Source organism: Capsicum annuum, chromosome 1, assembly GCF_002878395.1.
Source record: "Capsicum annuum cultivar UCD-10X-F1 chromosome 1, UCD10Xv1.1, whole genome shotgun sequence".
In the NCBI taxonomy this organism is placed as follows: Eukaryota; Viridiplantae; Streptophyta; class Magnoliopsida; order Solanales; family Solanaceae; genus Capsicum; species Capsicum annuum.
This window is the reverse complement of record NC_061111.1, coordinates 3,912,898-3,933,423: the sequence shown is the minus strand read 5'-3', so window position 1 is coordinate 3,933,423 and position 20,526 is coordinate 3,912,898. Positions and strand designations below refer to the sequence as shown.

The following is a 20,526-nucleotide window of genomic DNA, read 5'->3' as shown; positions in this document are numbered from 1 at the left end:
ATCTGTTGCATTATCTCGATGTTTTCATCTAAAGTCCATTTGTTGCAACAGTGAAAAGACCTGTTTGATAAATTCCAACAGATCACCTACCTGTTGCAACATATGTCTAAATTTGTTCGATTTTTCCAATAGATGTGTCGTCTGTTGCAACAGATACATTATCTGTTACAATATTTGAATATAGTATTCCTTCTTAATTAATAAGTTCAAATCTAAGGAATAAATAAAATTTGTAGATAAAATAAAATAAATCAAACCCTTCATAAATTAGCTAAAATAAGTCGATGAATAAATGAAATGATGGGATTTTATCCAACAGAAGGTTCATCTGTTGCATCAGATCATTAATCTGATGGTTCTTCCATTGCACCAGATGGTTAATTAGTTGCATCAGATTTTTTATCCGATGCTTAATTTGTTACAACATATGGTAAAGTTGTTGCATCAGATAGTTAATCTGTTGCATCAGAATTATAATCTGATGGTTCCTCTGGTGCATCAGATGGTTGATCTGGTGCATCATATAATAAATCTGTTGCATCAGATGCTTAATATGTTGCATCAGATGGGTAATATGTCGGAGGAAACAAAAAACAGTAGACGATTTTGTTTAACAAAAAACAGCAATTTCACCATTTTTACCAAGAACAAGAACAAAACAAATCAAACCAAATTGTCATTTTGTTTTAGTAAACGCAAATAATAAAAAGGCCATTTCAGACCGCATTTCAAATTAGTGCAACAAATATTAAAATTGTTAACCAATACTATAAGAGAAGTTGGCTCAAGTTCCTCGTTTTCTTCAAAACTAAAAAGGCCATAAATTTTTACCTGTGAAAGAAGAAAATGAACGATGAAGAATTCGAAGCTGTTGTGGCCGGAGAGCAAGGTTGTCACGTCGATTGAAGGTTGAAGTCAAAAAGGAACTCGAAGCCCAACTATTTGTAGTCGGATGTTGAAGTGGCCGAGGATTGAAATGAGAAATTTGCAGAACAGTTGGTTGGGAGAGAGTTGAGAGAAGCTGTCGAGAGAGGGATGAGAGACAGGTTGATTGAATTGAAGAGGGGAACTCGAAGCCTAACTATTTATCGCCGGGGGTTGAAAGAAGAAATTTTGCGGAACTGTTGGTTGGGAGAGAGTTGAGAGAAGCTGGAGAGAGAGGAGAGTGTGGTTGATTTGGATTGAAGAGGGGTGTGGGTTGGGTTGATTTGTATTTTTGAAAAGATTAGAAAGTTTTGAAAATATTAATCAAGTCCACAATTAACTTAATCAAATTTCCTAATGATGTTTGACCCCATCTGTTGGTCAATGTCACCAATCCTTCATTCAAGACTTAAAAGACACCTTTCCTTCAATTTTCTCAAGTTACTAGTCCACCCTTAGTTGACAAGTTAATTACAAAAATATCATGAAAACAGTGTAATTACTAATTCATGTCATTTTTTTTTGGTGCCAAATATATTTTTCCTTCTGAAAAATATTTTTCTCTCGACCGGACACACCCTTGATCGTTTGGTTGGGAACAAGTTATCCCGGAATAATTAATTTCGGGATTAGCTATCCCGAGATCAATTATCCACCATATATATGAGATAACTTATTCCATCACTAAGATAAATATAGTGGGATAAATTATTGTTTGACTAACTAATACCTCCAACCAAACATGAAAAAAAATAATTCTATATTTTATCACGAGACTATTATAAGTTACACCTCACACCAAACGACTCCTTTAAAGTCTGTCTTTTTCTCCTTTTTGATAGCAATTTCAAAGATTTTTGTATCATATTATCTTTCTTTCCTTGTTTGTAAGCAAATAACATGTACTCTGGATGAAGGAAAAGTACAAATTTGATTGGGAAGTCACATGCTTGGTATGTGTCTTCTTGAGTGATCTTGTTAGTTTCTTGACAAAGACCAACACAAGGTGGTTGAAACTTTTAGTATTGTGTACGCTACGATAGATAAGAGATAATTAATTTTAGAATTAATTTTAGGATGAGTTTATGTCATATTTGGTTGAGATAAAATTGTAAAATAACTTATTCTAAAATTAATTATTTTGAAATTGTATTGTTATTTTTTGTTCCACATTAAAGATAACCAAATGAACCCTAAATTAGTTAATGTATGTTTTTTGTTTACTGAGTGTGTTGTTGTTATTGTAAAGCTATTACATATGTACATGACAACTATATGACCCCTCTTTTCTTACTCTTTTTTCTATCCAAATATTTCAATTCTCATTCTTTTAACAAGACACAATAGTTGGAGACCTTGTGGATAAGTTTGTTTTTTAAAAAAGTTTCAGTTTGATAAGAATACAATGAAGAACCACTAAAATTAAATTGGTGCGACAATCCGTGAGTTTCAATTCTAAAATACACCTTCAATATAATTATTGGATATCAAGAGAGGTGCCAAGTCAAAAGTGTCAAGTAAAACGAAACATACAAAATATTAAAGCAGTCTCATAAAATGGAATTAGTGAATACCATTACAATAGGAACCTAGAACAATACACCCTCTATTTAAAAAAAAAAAAAAAAAAAAACTTCTAGTCCTTTTAAAAAAGAATGATTCTCTGTTTTTTAATAATACTTTAATTCCAACTTTACTCATGACATGTTTAAGACCATAAGATTAAAAGACATTTTGATACATTTGACTCAACTTTAATTTAAATATTACTTTATTTTTTTAAACTATGTGTAAGTCAAAATGAGTGATTCTCTTGAAACGAAGAGAGTACCAAGGACACGACTTGGTCAAGCTATCAAAATCAGCTTCGAAAATATTTCCAACGAAAAGTGCTTTATGCAGGCATGATTTCTTGGTAACTTCTAATTTAATCAGGAAAACCACAGGAATGGATTTGCTAATGAAAGTTACAGATTCGGTCAAGAGGAAGAAACTTATACAATCGTAGATGCTCATGGTTATTATTTTGGCCGATTGATCTTCCAATATGTTAGTTTCCACAAATAGTGTTCGTTACACTTCTTCCTAGCTGCTTGGCCGGTAGTAGGTATCACAAATGGTCCAAATTATGAAATCGCTCATCAGATGCATGTGTACTGCATTGCTTCAAACTTGACTTTAAACAATCATTCTACACTGATACAGCGCGATATCGAACAAACCATGTCAATGTTACAGTACTTCTGTAGAAGTTTAGAGACTCGAGCTACGCCATATCTATAGATATGGAAAGATAATACTACTAGTTACAACTGCGGTTGAATTCCAAAAGTTATATATAGCACGTTCATCTTTGATGTGCGATTCTTCAAAGGGAAGATATTATCTTCAGCCAGTTAAGTCACTTCTAACCATACAAAAGCAACAAATCCAGCTCTATTCCATCAATGGAGTCAACTGCAAAAGTTATACGTACTACTGAAATGCCTCCATCAACGGCATGTTTTGAAAATGCTGAATTTTGAGTGCCCGATCATTGATCAAAATGCTCACTTCTTCAGTCAATAGCACATCCAAGTCGCGCAGATTTTGCTTTCTTTCGATTTCAGACTGGAGTTTCTCCAATTCAGCATTAATTGATTCGAGATCCTTTGTCTCATTTTCAATCTGTTTTGCAAGCCTATTCTTCTCATCGTTGAGCTTTTTTGTCTCGACAATACAATTTACCGCATCTTTGATCTCATCAAGTCGAGTTCTTAACCAGTCGACATTCACCTTCATTTTCTCAGCATCCCTGACTACGGAGTAATAGGAGCTCAAGAGATCACAATTGAATTGAGTCAGTTGTTTCTGTTGGAGCTCTTGGACAGCCTTACATATAGCTTCTAGAACAGAAGTCAGCATGTAACCTGACTCCAGCGGACAATCGTTTGTAATGTCTCCGTGCTTTTTGACAATGGCTAGAAAGGTCGATTCAAGACTTGGGCTCATGCTAATAGATTTTTTCGCCGATCTTGTGCTTTCTTCTTGGTTTGCATTTACTTCCTCAAAAGCAAACGCGACTTGTAGAAGGAAATTGACATCAATGTTGCAAGTTGGTTGATTACTTAAATCAATAATTTTCTTCCTCTTGTGACCAGATCGAGCATCATTAGTCATTCTCCCTTCTTCTTGAATCGATGGACTAACAATACGATGAAGAGGACCTTCGCCAATACCTCCTCGAATAACATCAGGTGCAACATCTTCAATTTCTGTCTTAACTTCTTTTATTAATCCCGGCTGCGAGTGCATAGCTGGTGAGGTATTGGTGTGGCCTGACTTTTCGCCACAACACTAATCGGACTTTCTTTGGCATTGGTTGCTGCTTCGGACTGATGAATTGACGGTTTTAATGATGCTACACGATCTTTAACACCAACTGCAGGGGTGTTACACATGTAAATGACCAAATTCAGAGCAATCTAATCACCAAACCAACAAGTTAAAACAGAAGAATTAATTTGTCACCTTTAGTACATTGACAAAATGAACAACAAACTATCCTTAAAAACCGCAGAATCCATATGAGGTCAGAACCTTCAAAAATGGGATAATAAGTCCGCCGCTCTACCCTTCTCCATTTAAAATGCGGCACAAGGCTTGAACATACATGTAACCTTAGTCACTACTACTCGAATCCTTCAACCTTTGTCACTTGAACTAAGCCCTCGCGCCCTATCAAACTACCTTTTCAAGCACTAAGATTATGTTTTCTTCGGATAAAAGCACGCTATCCAGCTTTTTAATGTCATTTCTTTGCTAATTTTTTTTTTGTAAATCTAGCCTCCATACCCTTCTGACCTTCCAACCGGCATCAAGTTGCACACACCTCCCTCGATTAATTTCACCTAACTGCTACCTCTAAGATTCCCACCAACACAGATTCCTAATCATTTCATTAACGACTAGGCCACTTAGAGTCCCAATTATTTATACCTAACACCTGGTACCTCTCGTCAGGTACCAGGCTGTGCTTGCACTTTTCATTGCACGAGGCTTTCCCTATGTATACTTAAGTTCCTTTCTTACAGAAATTCGAAAGACTACAACAAAACCATATCTAATGTTATCCCACTAAGTGGAGTTTAGGAAAGATAAGAGTGTACGCCAACCTTACACTCACCTGATGGTTTCTGTTTATGTGAAGAAGCTTGATGTTGGACATGACTGGGGTCAAATGAATGCGGTGTTGGTCTTTTCCTTGACCCATAACCCGAAATCGACGTAGCAAAACCAGCTGGTAGTTCTGCGTAATAGTTTTCCTGTGCCATTTTCTTGAGATTTTTGAACTGCAAAGATGTAGATGAAGAAATGGGAAGGAAAACTAGCAGGTTCATCCATTTTTATACTTTTAGCTGAGAAATGAATGACCTACTACTGCAAGTAAAAGTTACATAATGATGTAAAAAAATAATTATATCGACGATACACCAAATTTAAATTCTTGAAAATATATTTGTGCGGGTGTTCAGTAGTCTTGAAAGACAAAAGTAGAAACAAAATAAGTGAGGGAAAAGGACATATAGTCTGGTCCAACCACCAAAATATTCTTATTTAGAAAGTGATTTTAAATTTTTTTCATTTTTTTAAAAAAGTACTACTCCCTCCATTCATCAAAAGATAGTTTGTTATTACCACATTTGCTGTTTTCCAAAGTTTCCTAAAATTAGAGATAATCAAAGAAAACTTACTAAAGAGAAGAATAATTTTGAAAAAAATATAATTAATACATCTTGGACTTAATTTAGAAAATTCATTCATTCTGGATCATAAAAAAAATGCTAAAAATTTCTGAAAAAATTGATACATTACTACTCAAAACACTATTTTCTTTTTTTTTTCAAAAATTTGGTCAAACACCTCAAATGTCTATATATTGATGGTTTAACAATTTTACTTCACAATCATACTTAAGTGTAGTTTTTTTGTTTTTTACTTTCTAATTGATAATCTGATCAAAATGTTATGTTATTTGATAGGGTAAAAAGTGTTTAAACAATCCTTGTAAATAACTTTATAAAAATTGGTGTTCCAAGTAATTTGCTATGACAGGTTAAAATTTGCTGGCACTATTTCAACAAGTCTTGCAGTGTATAAAAATTTACAGAAATATAATGCGATGAAAATAGAAACGGCCTCTCTACCTTCACAAGGTAAGGGGTAAGACTCCCAACGATACTCAAGTTAAGATCATCTTCAGCTAGCTAGTTAATCACTTTCATCTTTTCTAGACTGTTTCGTTTCGTCTTGAGCCACTGGTCTATCAGAAACAGCCTCTCTGCCTTACCTCAGAGTAGTGGTATGGACTGCATGCGATACTCCAACGTCCTCAGACCCCGCTTTGTGAGAATACATTGGGTATATTGTTGTAGTTAAGTACTTCCAACTATATCAAAAATCAACAAGTCCAGCTCTATTCTATCAGTGGAGTCTGGAGTCGACTGCGTAAGTTATATATGTACTATTAAAGCAAAGTTAGTATCAAGAACAACAAAGAATCTAGTTCATCCTTAGCTTTGTGGCAGATCAAATGAAATGACGGTTAAGTATCAATGAACTAGAGGGAAGATCTATCGTAAACACCAGCATGGACATAGAGAAGGATAGAAAATTTATACGCGGTTAAAACTATTGAAATGTCTCCATCAATGGCATGTTTTTAAACTGCTGAATTCTGAGTGCTCGATCATAAACAAACTGCTGATTTTCCTTTCTTGCGATTTCAGACTTGAGTTTCTCCAATTCAGCATTCATTGATTCGAGATCCTTCTTCTCATTTTCAATCTGTTTTGTGAGCCTATTCTTCTCATCGTCGAGATTTTTTGTCTCAACAATACAATTTACCGCATCTTTAATCTCATCAAGTCGAGTTCTTAACCAGTTGACATTCACCTTCATTTTCTCAGTATCCCTGACTACGGAGTAGTAGGAGTTCAAGAGATCACAATTGAATTGAGTCAAGTGTTTCTGTTGAAGTTCTTGGACAACCTTACATATAGCTTCTAGAACAGAAGTCAGCATGTAACCTGACTCCAGCAGACAATCCTTTGTAATGTCTCCGTGCTTTTTAACAATGGCTAGAAATGTTGGTTCAAGACTTGGGTGCATACTAATTGAATCTTTCGCCGACCTTGTGCTCTCTTCTTGATTTGCTTTTACTTCCTCAAATGCAACCGCTACTTGTTGAAGGAAATCGACAACAATATCACAAGTTGGTTGATTACTTAAATCAGCATTTCTCTTCGTTCTGTGATCACACCAAGCACCATTAGTCGTTTGCCCTTCTTCTTGTATCGAAGGACTAACAATTGTCCCTTGAACGACACTAGTTCGACCTTCACCAGTACCTCCTTGAATAATATCAGGTGCAACATCTTCAATTTCTGTCTCAACTTCTTTCATTAATCCCGACAGTGGATGCATAGCCAATGAAGTATTGTTCTGACCTAACTGACTTTTCGCCACAGCACTAATACGACAGCCTTTATCTTCGGTTGGTTCTTCATACCGATGAATTGATGGTTCTAATGATGTCGCGCGAGCTTGAACACCAACTGCAGGAGTGTTACACATGTAAATGACCAAATTAAGAGCAATCTATTCACCAAACCAACAAGTTAATGCAGAACAATGGAGTTGTCATCAATTTCCATTACTAAATAGACAAAATGAACTCCAACAAAGTATCCTTAAAATTCTATTATCAGATACAACCTTTAACAACGCAACAGCAACAACATCCCAGTGTAATCCCCTAAACGGGGTCTAGGAAGGGTAGAATGTATGCAGACCTAACCTCTAGTTCGTAAAAACTACTGATACTTGCCAAACAATCTGAAAAAAGGAATACAAATATAGGAGCAATCACAATACAAATTAATTGAGATGAAAAGCACTACATAAGTAACAATAGAAAGAACAAGAACGAACACTAGTGAAAGCTGAAATCGAAACCAAGAAACTACAAGCATAGTGCTAATAATACTGATAGAAACTACGAGAGGTCCAAGAATGATCTAGAGGGGATTGCTCACCTGTTGATCTATGTTTGTGTGAAGAAGGTTGTTGTTGAACATGCGCCGGGTAAAATGACTGTGGTATCGGTCTTTTTCTTGACCCACAACTCGATATCCTCCCCACAACATTGTCCATTTCATTCCCAAAACCAAGTGGCATTTCTGAATCATAGTTTTCTTCCGTCATTGTTACTCTCCTTTTGATGATTGCAAAGGTTGAAATGGGAGGGAAAAATGGTTTTTTTGCTTAGAAGAAAATATGGAGGAAAGGACAAAAATTGTTGGAGATTATGCTTCAATGATGTTTGTTAAAGAAACACAAAAATAGAAAGCTGTATTCAAGTGTGGGAAAAGGATTAATATGTTCTAAATCAGAGACCCAAGAATGGGAAAATGGAATTTTTTTTGTTACTTATCTAAAGACAAAAAACAAAAGAATTGCTATAGGTGTAGGCAATCAGATTGGCTATACCTATACTACACTGATCAAGCCAATGTTTTACAGCTCTATGTACGACTATTTTGTACAAAATTTCAATAAACTAGTGTAGGGAAATTTGGAATATCTGTTGCCTCATTTCTGCTCCTACGTGGCGCGTCCCTGTTCGTCAAAATCAGCTCTTTTAAATGAGCTTGGATGATCAGGATTTTAGCTATGCACTCAGTCTTGTCTTAGTTTGACTAACCACGGAGTTTAAAAAACAAAGGAACACTTTTGAATTTTGTAATCTTAAATTTGTCATTTAGAATATTAATACCGGAGAAGTTATTAAGTATAAGAGGAGACACTCTTTATGAGACAGACTAAAAAGGAAAGTAAGAGACAGAGTAATGTTTTTATGTTTTATGTTCGGTGAATCAATTTTAAAAACATTTCTAATGATACTCGAACAACAATTGGTGTTTGGTCAAGTTTCCAAGGTGCTTTAGATTAGCGGAACAACAATTTAACATGTTACAGAGGCGGATCTAGGATTTTAATTTTGTGGGTTCCTTGAGCAAAATAAAAATTCAAAAAAAAGTGACCGATAGGGTTAGAGAACCCACAACCTAGAGGGTAACAAAGCTTTTATAGACACCTTTGCCACTAGAACAATACCACACTTCATTGTGGGTTCCCAACTGATAACTTTTATATATTTATTAGATTTCTCAATATAAATACAAGATTCGCACGAAAGTTACTGGGTTCCGAGAACCCCCATCTTACACACTAAATCCGCCCCTGACATGTTAGAACTGATACTAGAAAAAAGATCTTTACATTGCCATGTATACAACTTTACAGAAATATAATGTGACGACGATAGCTAGGAAGCATTGTTGCGTGTGTGAACACTAACCCTCCCAATGCACTGCAATGAGATTACGCTGACTATGTTGTTGTTCGCAACAATACATTTCAACACAAATCATCAGTACTATTGTAGCCATTTAATACATCTGAAAGCCCCTACGATTTGCTACTTGCAAACATGGTTGTCACGAGTTGAAGTGAAATCAGTTCTATTTAACTAGAATTCTAATAAGATCAACAAAAACACCATAAATACACTAAACAGATAGAGAGTGAACACTGTATAATGAGACTAAAGTCAAAATTGTAAGGATTTCAGGTGATGAGTGACGGATTCAATGCCATTGAGCGCTGCATTTTTGCGCTGATCGATTTCCCTAAGCACATTCTTAACAGCCTCAGCCTGACTACAAATATTTTGCGCCTCCTGATGTGCAATCTCATAGGCCACGACGCATTTTTGTTTCTCATGATTCAGAGCCCCTTCCTCCTGTTTCAATACAGCTACACATTCTTTCAGTTTACCAATCAGTTCCATTGCATCCGAAATCTGTCTTTCCAGATTTTCCTTCTTTTTCATGACAATTCCGATATGGCCTTGAATTTGAACGATCTCCTCTTTAAGATCATTTGCACAAACTATAGCGTTTTCATATCTCGTCTTCATCTCTGTAGGAAATGATTGCATTGCTCTCTGTCTCTCTGCTGTTAGCAAATCATAGTGATACGTGATGAAATGTCTGACGTCCTTGTAGAAAGATTTATAATCCGCTCCAAGAAAATCCAAGGTGAAGAAGGCATTGTTCGCGCACTTAACCATGTCTTCCACATTCTTCGTGCTTCCAGAAGTGAGCTGGAACACCAACACAGACTTCACGTGAGCGACTATGGTCTTCGATTCATCACTGATGTGGGATGAAGAAAATGCATTAACACGAGAGCATGGATTTGGTGGTGGATTCAGTTTCGATAATGGATTCAGATTCATTTTTGTGTCATTCTGATCTTCATCTATTATTAGTAGAGGTGCATTTATGCTGGATCCCAATGGAGTTGCTGGTGTTGACATCGCTCGCGCTTCAACATCAAACAACATGAAAAGATTTAGTATTTTTTCTGAAACTTTACTTCAAAACCAACAACATCAAAACTTTACTTTATCGGTTCAATTGAACTCACATCGACAATGGTACATCCGCCCCCTGAGTACTATTATATCAAACCCCAAATTGACAGCTAGCTCACTTGGTAATCTCCCTGCTTTCTATGGTTAAGGTGAAAGGTTCAAACCCTATCGGTAGGTAGTATCCCTTCCCCGCCCCCTCCCCTCCTCCACAAGGAAAGTATTATGATCGGACAGAATAAGCAATACCACAAAAAGAAGAAGACACAGATTTACGTGGAAACCCTTGATGGGAAAAACTACGGGCAAAGGAGGAGGAATGAGTACAATGGAGGTCTCATTGACGTAATTTTTCACACCCAAAAACAACTCACTAAACGCACTTATATAATACGTGCGTACAAATAAATCATAAACAGGTACATGGATCGCACCGCGAACTTTCTAGGACCGGATCAACAGAATTTCGATCACAAACTCTAACAGAAAGAAAGTTTGAACGAAAGCACTATGTAAACTACTAGTGATGAGGCAAGAGTGAGCAATGGGAACAGGGTGTGGATCTATAGTTTTACTAACCAGTTCGATAGAACTCAATAGCTTTAGGTAAAAGCTTACCCACACCGGGTGTTTACTCGCGACTAATTAACAAATGACACATGTCACTTTATTTAATTACAATTATCAGTAGTTAACCATGGCTAACTACAATATATTTTGCACATGATCTTTATTAGTAATAATATCATAAAACTTAAAAAATATTTCTATTCTCCTTTAAGACAAACTAAACTATTACTGGCCATTGAAACTTTTTCACTCACCAAATTTCATTACCGGCCTCAACATTATTTAATTTTTTTACTTAATAAAAAAGAACTTTAGCTTATCTTCTATGTATAAACTATGGTTAATCTTACTAAATTAGGTGTAAACACCTAAAGTAGCTCACCTTCTGCCGAAACAGCTCTCTGTTGTTTCCGAGGGGGAACTGCGCCATGTCTTGCGTAATCATCTATGCATTTCTCACTATGATGAGATATAGTTGGTGTTATAGTTATGTTACTAGGAGGAGGATTAGTACTTCTAGGTGCACTAAATCCAGGTGGTACTTCTGAATAACAATTTTTCTGTGACATTGTTGAGTTTATTTTTCGATGAATGGTTGTGAATTGGAGACACCAAAATGTAGAGAGGGGAAAAGGTATTTTTCTTAGAAGAAAATACTGTGGACACGTGAAGATATTTTTTGCTTGAATGACAAAAATGGAAAGCAATTAGGTGTGAGAATTAAAGGCACACAGGAAGACCAAGAAAAGTCATGAGGAAGTATATCTTGAAATAGATTAATAGGTTATATGGCCCAATTATAAAAATTTGCTACTTTTGTGAAAAGAGATAATACATAATTCTAAACTTAAGACCAAATTATAATTTTAATATGAAATTTTGATAGTAGACAAATAGGTCGTTTAACTATTTAAAATCTGAACAAATATGACCTCCGATTTTGTAACCTCCATGCTTGAGTTTCAATCGCGCCTATATGGAAAGGTAATCTAATCACACGGTGCCATGTCGTTAAAAGGGCTGACTTGAAGGGAGGTCATATTTGTACAGTTTTGAATAGTTAAAGATCATATTTGTACATTGTCAAAGTTTTATTTTTTATGTTAAAACGGCATCGTTTTTATTATTATTATTATTATTATTATTTTCTTTTTTATTTATTTATTTAGGGATCGAACCCGCACAGTAAGCTGAAGAAAGCACCCACGAAGAGAAAATAACACCACCGGGCTATCTAAGTGCCTTGTTTCATGTAGTTCAACATTAATATACGTACATAAATATAGATTTTCTACCTTAACCTCATGATAACCACGTAGGTCCGCCCCTGCGTTAATTTAATAACGTTAATTTAATATACTACTATTACTATTCTTAATAACGTTTTATTAAAACTATAATTTTTTTTATTATTAGTATAATTTTATCTTTAATTTAATATTTAAATAAATTATATTTAAATATATTATATAACTTAAATTCACCCTCTGTTTTATAATATATATACATATCCGCGCGATTTTTTCCTATGAGAATGACCCACCTAATTAATAAATCTTCAATATTGTTCTTTTTCCGCAATGACAAAAGAAATTAGATGTCATTTTAATTTTTGAGCCGAAAATAATGAAAAAATAATAGTGAATAGTCATTTAAAGGTCATATTTGTGCACTGTCAAAGTTTAAGGTCAAAGTTATAATTTGGTGTCAAATTTAGGGTCATATTTATGTATTATGTCTTTAGATTTTAAGCTGGACGCACCCAGTTTTGCGTGCTGAACACGCGTTTTGCCACATAGAATCGGAGGTCATATTTGTGCAATTTTGAATAGTTAAAAGTTATATTTGTGTACTATCAAAATTTAAGGTAAAGGTTATAATTTAATATCAAAATTTAAGGTAAAAATTATAATTTAATGTCAAATTTATGATCATATCTATGTATTATCTCTTTGTGAAAGTGTTACTTTATTTTGTTTTTTGTTTGTTGAAGAATGATTAATTGTGACTGATTGATCAATTTGAAAAGCTTTTATGACATAAGACAACAATAATTTATGCTTAGACAAAGTCTGAAAAGTATCTTTCCCTTATTAATTTTCAACGGAAAAACATCTGGTATCCCTGAATTAAATTTTAGTATATTTTTATTAATCTTTTTAGTTTATATGATATTTTTTATCAATCTTTTTAGTTGACGTGATACTTTTGACGTGATCTCTATTTTATGTAATAAAGGTGTCACACAATCACAAAAGAGTGATAAAAATATGCTAAAATTGAGTTTGAAGGTAATAGAATCACTGTGAAGTTGAAACGTATCGTAACAACTTTAGCCATTCGATGAGGATAGCGAATGCTTATCTCAATTTTTAAAGGTAAATTAAATTAGATCAACTCAAACATTTTGAAATGATAGATAATCAAAAACTACACAAGTAGTTCTGTAAGTTAAAATTCTTCTCATATATTCATGATAAAAACATACTTCCTCCATTTAAAAAAAAAATGACTTATTTTTCTTTTTAGTCTGTTTAAAAAGGAATGATCTTTTTCCTTTTTTGACAATATTTTAATTTCAATTTTTTAAATGGCATGTTTAGGACCATAAGATTAAATGACATTTTGGTACATTTGATCTAATTTTAATTTAAGGCCACAAGATATTTTCTTAAAACTTTGTGCCAAGTCAAAGTAGGTGATTCTTTTTAAACGAACGAAGTATATTTTAAATATTTGTCAAAATTTGAGTAGTTTGAATCTAATTAAAGCGGAAGAAGTACTAATTGGTAATAAATGAATAGCTATACACGACAATGAAAGATAACAAAAACCGCAGAAAAAAAGAAAGGTTAAAACTCAAATTTTTGGCAAAATGATACAAAAAGGAAAGTTCAGAGTGTTCATCTATATTTAATTTTAGCCTTGTGAGGAAAACATTCAAAGGCTGTGATAATAGCAAGTGATCAAATTTTCATATTTCCTAAAATGAATTGTTGCAGAAAGTTGCAAGGACATTTCAACTTTGAACTGAAACTGGAAATAGTAGCTAATTTTTAAGTAGATGTAAATGTCATTAGTACATCAAAAGATTTTCCAATAGACCCCTAACAGCTTGTTTGGATGGTGGTTTCCATGGTATGGTATGGTGTGAATACCACGGGAACCATGTTTGTTTTCATGGTATCCTAAAACTGATGGTATGGTTTGGTACTATTCCATGGTTTGGGAACCATGGAATCCCCATTTTTCTGAACCACCAATTTGGTGGTATGCTATGGCTTTCCTCTTTTTCTTCCAATTGTGCCCCTGTATAATTTTGTTTAATCCTAACAGGTAAATTTTGTATAATTTTGTTTAATCTCCTAGCAGCTTCAACAACAACAAAGGCGAGGCTTCTGCTAAAAGCCCAAGAAAAGAAAAACTTTGGTCCTTCCGATAATTCTGCTAAAAAGTGATCTAAGAGGCTTCGAATTTCAGTTCAAAAATTCAAACGTTGAAGGGTACCGATGGTGAAGTTTACAAAAACAAGAAGGGAATAGTCAATTTTAGCAATAATCAAATAAGGATATTTTAGTAAATTTACCTGTTAGTACACAATATCATACTATCAAATCAAACAATAAAACTATTATTAAACCACAGTGAACGATACAGTCAATCCAAACATGATATTGTACCATACTGCATTGTACTATACCATACCATACCATACCATATACTGTACCATACATTATGAAATCATGGCAAACCACCATCCAAACAAACTGTAAGATGTGGTCCATGTTTTTTGTTGGAGGGGGTGGGTGGTGGGGTGGTGGTGGTAGGTTGCACATAATAATTTTTTGAGTACCTGCTACCTCTAGGTGCCTGTTGTTTTTCATCAGTATAGTTAGGATCATATAATATACCAGCTTAAATAAATTGAAATATCTCATGAGATTATTGTGTTAAACTCAGTGCAAATGAGATTGTGATCCCACCTTTTTTAGTATAAATGATGGAATAAAATAATTTCGAGATCAATTATTATTTTATGTGAAACATGGAATAAAGTTAATTTTAAATGCTATCCCCGAATCGTTTTCCTTATCTGATGTACCAAACAACCCCTTAAGGAATTACTTTGTCACCAAGTTGTGTGTATATATATATATATATATATAAGTGTGAAGACCTCAAAAAAGTGATTTAAATTTTTTGCCCTATATTAAAAGTTCATGCTTTAGACAAAATCGTCTATTTACGTTTTTTTCTCAAATTATTTTTTAACTATATTTGTGATAATGAATCTAAAATATATGAGATTAGGACTTTAACAAATATAGTATGACTTTTTCTAAAATTAGGAGTCTTAAAATACAAGGTAAGTAGGAGTACATTGAATCTAAAAAAAAAAAAAACGTTTTACCCTACTTTTACAAACTTTATGGGAAACAAAGAGTTAAATTTGGTTAAAAAAAAAATTATTGCGTACATGGAAAAAAAAAGTTCTAAAATTGTCAAAGAAAAACATTAAATATGCAATCCCACTGGTAGAATGTTTTTGAACTATGAGTAAAAAGTTCTAATTTAGGACTTTGAAATCATGTATAAATATATTTATTATATTTTTCTTATTTGAACTATGTAGAATATCAGGTAATTTTATAAATAAATATTTAAATAATAGACAAATAAATATATTTCTTCTTTAACGTTAAATACACGTGCGACGCACGTATTCTAAACTAGTATATATATATATATATATGCGCAAACTAAACATTTTAAATAATAATACAACTAACTAAATAGAATATCACAATAAAACACAAAAGAAAAAAGACAATATTCATCCACTAAAATGATGGTTTTAGTATACTTTAAATTTGAACTCCTCTTATCATTTTTAATACTCTATTTGTTTATTTTTTAAAATATTTTTATTGGCTCACTGGCCGGTTCAACCCATGTCGTTCAAGCCTCACAAGCCAGATCACTTATTCGGATCAGGCTAAAAACCTTGTTTGTAAATAGGCTCCAAAATGATAGCCCAAGCTTATTAAATCACATATTGGACTGGACATAATAAATGCTTGAGAACACTCGCACAAATCTTTTCAAAATTTTGAATATGAAGTGTCTAATTAGAATACTTTATCAGGTAACCACATGTGAAATGAATTAATAGTTAGCTAGTTTGATTATGCGTGGAATAAATCATGACAAGTTTAGGAGATCCTTATTGTTCTACTAAGTGGACTTCAAAGACCAACAAGATTTAGAGCAGGTATGACCCTTGTTAAAAAAGTGATGCATACATACCCTTGCCGTTTTAATGATGCATATACACCCTCGTCGTTTAACAAATGGTGCATATACATATCCTCACAAAGAGGGTATATGCAACAAACACTTTAGAGCATTTCTCAGTAAGCTTTTCAACGTAGTGAACATTTCAGTATGTTAAGAAGCACAAGAAAAACATCATAAACACACTTAACAGATAAAGAGAGTAATATATCTACAAATTATGAAGTTTAGAATGTAAAGACTAGGTGATGGATGGTTGGAATCAATGTCAACCATGAAACTGAAGTTAATAGAGCAATCTGATGGCACAAGTTAAAATGCAGAAAGCATGACGAGAAACTTTAAGGAGAATCTACTGCAAGCCGGTAACTAAACAAAGAAGCAACCTGTCTGCTGATAGAGAAAATGAAATCCCAAAACAATTCAAGATAATCATGAGGACTTTCAGTTCATCTAGTTGGGGAGCTTGTTCAATGAGTAGAAGGAGTCCAACTAATCGAGATCATCAACAATATGTGGACTCTAGGCGTAGGGTGGCGCATTCAATCCCTTCGAGAGCTGCATTCTTGCGCTGCTTAATCTCCCTTAGCTTTGCGTGAGCTGCCTCCAACTGGGCGCCAAGTTCTTGTCTCTTTGCTTCTGCAGCTTCGTGGGCTTCTTTATATTTTATTATATCACGTTTCAGACGCTCATCTTCTTGCTTCAGATCTTCTATTTGCCTCTCCAAAGTCCCCATCTTCTCGTTGACCTTCTCATGTTCTCCTTGCGTACGAACAACAACCTCCTCAGCAGCATTTGCATTATGTATAGCAATTAAATAATTTCTTCCATACACCGAAAGAGACAACAAGGCTTCTTCTCTCTCTGCATCATGTAAATTGTACCGATGTTCAATGTATTCTTTGACATCTCGATAAAATGAGCCATAATCAACACCAAAACCTTTCAAATATATAAAGGTAGCATTGGCCTGATGGACCATGCAATCTACGTCGTTCCCGGGAGTAAGCAGCTTTTGCACCAATAAATACTCAACTTTATGAATTACTTTCTTCAATTCCTCATCAAGCATCTCAGGTGTATTATTTGGCTTTGGCGGTTTCTTCAGTTTTAATAAAGGAGTTAGCTTTAACTTTGTTTCTCTTTCCTCCTCCTCTCCACTAGAGGGAACATCCAAAGGCCTATAACTGCTTGACCCCAATGGTGGCTTCGAAGCATTTGTGGTCACAGAAACTTTTATTGGAACATCTCCGATCGACCCCAATGGCGATGCAGGAGCTGAAACTGATGGATCTTCTGTAACTAATGGTGGCCCTGGAGGTGCAGCAACTGGCTCCAGAGCATTTGTGATTGCCGAAAATTGTACTGGAACATTTCCAGTCGATCCCAATGGCGTTGCAGGAGGTGAAACTGATGGAGCTTCTGTAACTAATGGTGGCAATCACATTAAACAACATCGACAATTTAAAGTTAAAACTTACTGAGAAGTTACCACTGCCTTAGTTTACAAGATATGCATTAAGGATTATAACTTATTGAAAGCTTACCAAATTTTTAGCTTAGAAAGATGTATACTTTTGAAAAGTTAGTACTTGATGAAAAATGAAAACCTACTAAAATCATTTTGTTTTTCCTACTAAATCTTTGGCTTACGAGATGTATATATATGCTTAGAAAGATATAAAAAAGGACTTTGACTAACATGATGTACATGAAACGTTGTGTATCTTTATGTAAGCTTACAGATTACTAACAATCATGATGTAAAAAGAGAGAAACCTTTCGTGCACACTGCAAAGTATAATCGTTATAGTAATATAATTCTAAATTTATATTGGCAAAATGTATTGAAGACAAAAAGATGACTGAAAAAAGATTTTTGGACTGAAAAGATGGTGAAAAAAGTTGATGCAGGACAAATGAGAACCGAGGTGGCCGGTTCTCACAGTGGTTTCAATTGTGCAGAAACAAAAGAAATAGCTTTATACGACAAGTATGATGATACATATTGGACGTTTTATCATTTTTATACAACAACAACCACAACGCATAATTCCTAAACAAGTTGGGCTCGGCTATATGAACCCTCCTTGATCATGTTTCTTCCTTTAAAAATTTATCTTATGCACTTTTATCATTTACATAGGAACTTTTTTTTAAAAAAGAGTTCTTTAGATGTAAACCCCGCAGAGAAAAAAGGAAAGAAATCTCGAGGCTTGACCGGTTGAAGCAAAACAGAATGTTACTAGATTTAAAATCATCAATCATGAGGCAAAAGTACGGAGAGGGGGGAAGGGAAGGCTCACCATCTGATCTCTGTTTCCGAGGGCGACCTCGGTGACGTCGTGAAGGTCGCGAGGCTGGACTTTCTGTTGTTCAATGGATGGAATTAAACATCAACAACATGGAAAGATATAGTTTAAGAAATTGGAAGAAGTAAAGGAAAAAGATATATGAAGCTTTAGCTTAAGAAAATGCAGGCTGTTTTAAAGTTACAACTTCTTGAAAACTTACTAAACCTTTAGCCAAGAAAATACGTAAGTTTTATGTTGGAGCTTATTGAAAACTTACAAAATTTTGAATCGTTTAAAACATTTCATGCTTTAAAGTTGGAACTTACCAGAAGCTTGCTAAAAGGAAAATAGAGCCAACAGTGGAACACATTTTTCGTGGTCTCAACTTTTTCATACCCTCTTATTTCCCCCTTCTACATTTTTATGTCAAAGCTTTACAAATGGAAAACTAGTGCGATGATATGTGCTAGACATTTAACATTCATTTACATAAATCACAACAACTATCCACATTCCTAAACAAGTTGGGGATGAGAATGACTAGTCAGCCGTATGAACCATGCTTCTCCGTTTAAATTCATCTCGTGTACTTTTATCATTTATACAGTAATCTCCCAAAAAAGGGAAAGAAACCTTGAACCATACAATAAGGAGAAGGGAAAGTAAGAGGCTCACCATCAGATCTTTGACGTTTCGGCGGACGACCTCGGCCGCGTCGTAAAGGTTGCGAGGCTGTCACTTCAACATCAACATGGGAATATTTAGTATCAGAAGTAAAAGGAAAAAAAGATATATGCTCGAGTCTTAAAACTTACTAAAGCTTTAGCTTAAGAAGATGTGGGGTGTTTAAAAGTTGGAACTTCTTACAAAATTATACTATGGTCAAAAAAAGATGTAAGCTTTATGTTGGAACTTATTGAAAACTTTGGAATCTTAACAGCGGACTCGAACACATGTTTCTGTAGTCTCAACTATTTGATACTCTCTTATTCCCCCCCTTCATAAATGGAATATCAGTTCGACGCATCGTTCCTAAAACAAGTAGGGGACGGCTATATGATCTCTCAAGGATCGTATTTCTCCTTTCAAACTCATACTTCAAATTCTACCTTTTATCATTCTCAAGAGGTACTCCATCTCAACCTTGTTCCATTTAAATCCTTCAACCTCATTTTTTACGTACCATCTAAGCATAGCATTATCATCCATAAGCGATTTCCTAAAATTTTGTCATTCATATGGGGGGTAATAACTGATGGGAAGAGGGAGAATTGAGTTAATCGTATTTCCTTCTTTTGTATTAGCTCTTACTTACATCAATAATATGATCCACTCACAATGAGATTGATACTACAACAACAATATACGTGTAATCCCACAAAGTGGGGTCGGGGGAAGGTATATAGTGTACATAGGTGGTACCACTACCTTATTACCTAACATATCTTTAATTTAATATCACAAATGTCAAAAGTTTCTTTACTTTCTTGAACTCCGTTTGCAAAATCATAAAGCAAAAGTAGGTAACTCACAATGTGATCTTTGTTTGGGAGGGCGACGTTTGAGCCGTTGGACAGGACGTGAATGGGTGGGAACAAAGAGTTTTGGTGGAACTCTTGGTCTTAAACTGCACCTCTTAACAGAACCAGTAAATGCACTTTCACCACAAGCTTCCTTCTGCTGATGATGTTGCATGATTAAAGTTGTTGTAAAACCAGGTGGTACGGCTACTTCCATTGTTGTTTCTTTCTGTTGCTTAAGAAAATGTGGCGGTGTTTCTTTTTCCTCTGACATTGTTATAGCTTCCTTTCTACTGCTTAAACGAGCTTTTTCTGATTTTTGAAGGAGATGGAAATGGGGAAGATGAAAAAACTTCACAGAAAGATAGTCTGAAAAAGATGATCTTTTGACAGGACTAATGACAAATGAATTGCTGTAGGGTGTGTTTCGTAGGAAGGAAAACAT

At 34.6% G+C, this 20,526-nt stretch overlaps 4 protein-coding genes across 4 annotated transcripts; all 4 read right to left on the bottom strand.

Annotated features, from left to right (window-relative positions):
- Positions 1 to 3,399: 3,399 nt before the first annotated feature.
- Positions 3,400 to 4,218, bottom strand: LOC124895994. Its single transcript, XM_047406869.1, has one exon. It carries the CDS (start codon positions 4,216 to 4,218, stop codon positions 3,400 to 3,402), a length of 819 nt encoding a protein of 272 aa, XP_047262825.1.
- LOC107864958 lies at positions 3,962 to 8,486 on the bottom strand. The gene is made up of 4 exons (XM_016711347.2): positions 8,001 to 8,486; positions 6,111 to 7,520; positions 5,090 to 5,255; positions 3,962 to 4,345 (listed from the first exon to the last, which is right to left on the bottom strand). The coding sequence occupies exons 1-2, from the start codon at positions 8,167 to 8,169 to the stop codon at positions 6,595 to 6,597; spliced, it is 1,095 nt and encodes a 364-aa protein (XP_016566833.2). The 5' UTR covers positions 8,170 to 8,486; the 3' UTR covers positions 3,962 to 4,345; positions 5,090 to 5,255; positions 6,111 to 6,594.
- Positions 8,487 to 9,228: 742 nt separating this feature from the next.
- Positions 9,229 to 11,693, bottom strand: LOC107864967. The gene is made up of 2 exons (XM_016711354.2): positions 11,355 to 11,693; positions 9,229 to 10,356 (listed from the first exon to the last, which is right to left on the bottom strand). Exons 1-2 carry the CDS (start codon positions 11,539 to 11,541, stop codon positions 9,578 to 9,580), a joined length of 966 nt encoding a protein of 321 aa, XP_016566840.2. The 5' UTR covers positions 11,542 to 11,693; the 3' UTR covers positions 9,229 to 9,577.
- A 4,742-nt stretch (positions 11,694 to 16,435) lies between these two features.
- On the bottom strand, positions 16,436 to 20,526 carry LOC107852274. The gene is made up of 4 exons (XM_016697338.2): positions 20,094 to 20,526; positions 19,237 to 19,299; positions 18,574 to 18,636; positions 16,436 to 17,695 (listed from the first exon to the last, which is right to left on the bottom strand). Exons 1-4 carry the CDS (start codon positions 20,524 to 20,526, stop codon positions 16,773 to 16,775), a joined length of 1,482 nt encoding a protein of 493 aa, XP_016552824.2. The 3' UTR covers positions 16,436 to 16,772.

What these genes read in the sequence shown, in the direction of transcription:
- LOC124895994 (XM_047406869.1), bottom strand. Translation starts at nt 4,218, where the DNA reads ATGCACTCGCAGCCGGGATTAATAAAAGAAGTTAAGACAGAAATTGAA.
- LOC107864958 (XM_016711347.2), bottom strand. Translation starts at nt 8,169, where the DNA reads ATGACGGAAGAAAACTATGATTCAGAAATGCCACTTGGTTTTGGGAAT. An exon ending in ACACAAACATAGATCAACAG is followed by an intron (nt 7,521 to 8,000) that starts GTGAGCAATCCC and finishes ACACTCCTGCAG; the next exon opens with TTGGTGTTCAAGCTCGCGCG.
- LOC107864967 (XM_016711354.2), bottom strand. Translation starts at nt 11,541, where the DNA reads ATGTCACAGAAAAATTGTTATTCAGAAGTACCACCTGGATTTAGTGCA. An exon ending in GAGAGCTGTTTCGGCAGAAG is followed by an intron (nt 10,357 to 11,354) that starts GTGAGCTACTTT and finishes TTGATGTTGAAG; the next exon opens with CGCGAGCGATGTCAACACCA.
- LOC107852274 (XM_016697338.2), bottom strand. Translation starts at nt 20,526, where the DNA reads ATGTTTTCCTTCCTACGAAACACACCCTACAGCAATTCATTTGTCATT. An exon ending in TCCCAAACAAAGATCACATT is followed by an intron (nt 19,300 to 20,093) that starts GTGAGTTACCTA and finishes TTGATGTTGAAG; the next exon opens with TGACAGCCTCGCAACCTTTA. An exon ending in TCGGAAACAGAGATCAGATG is followed by an intron (nt 17,696 to 18,573) that starts GTGAGCCTTCCC and finishes TGCCACCATTAG; the next exon opens with TTACAGAAGCTCCATCAGTT.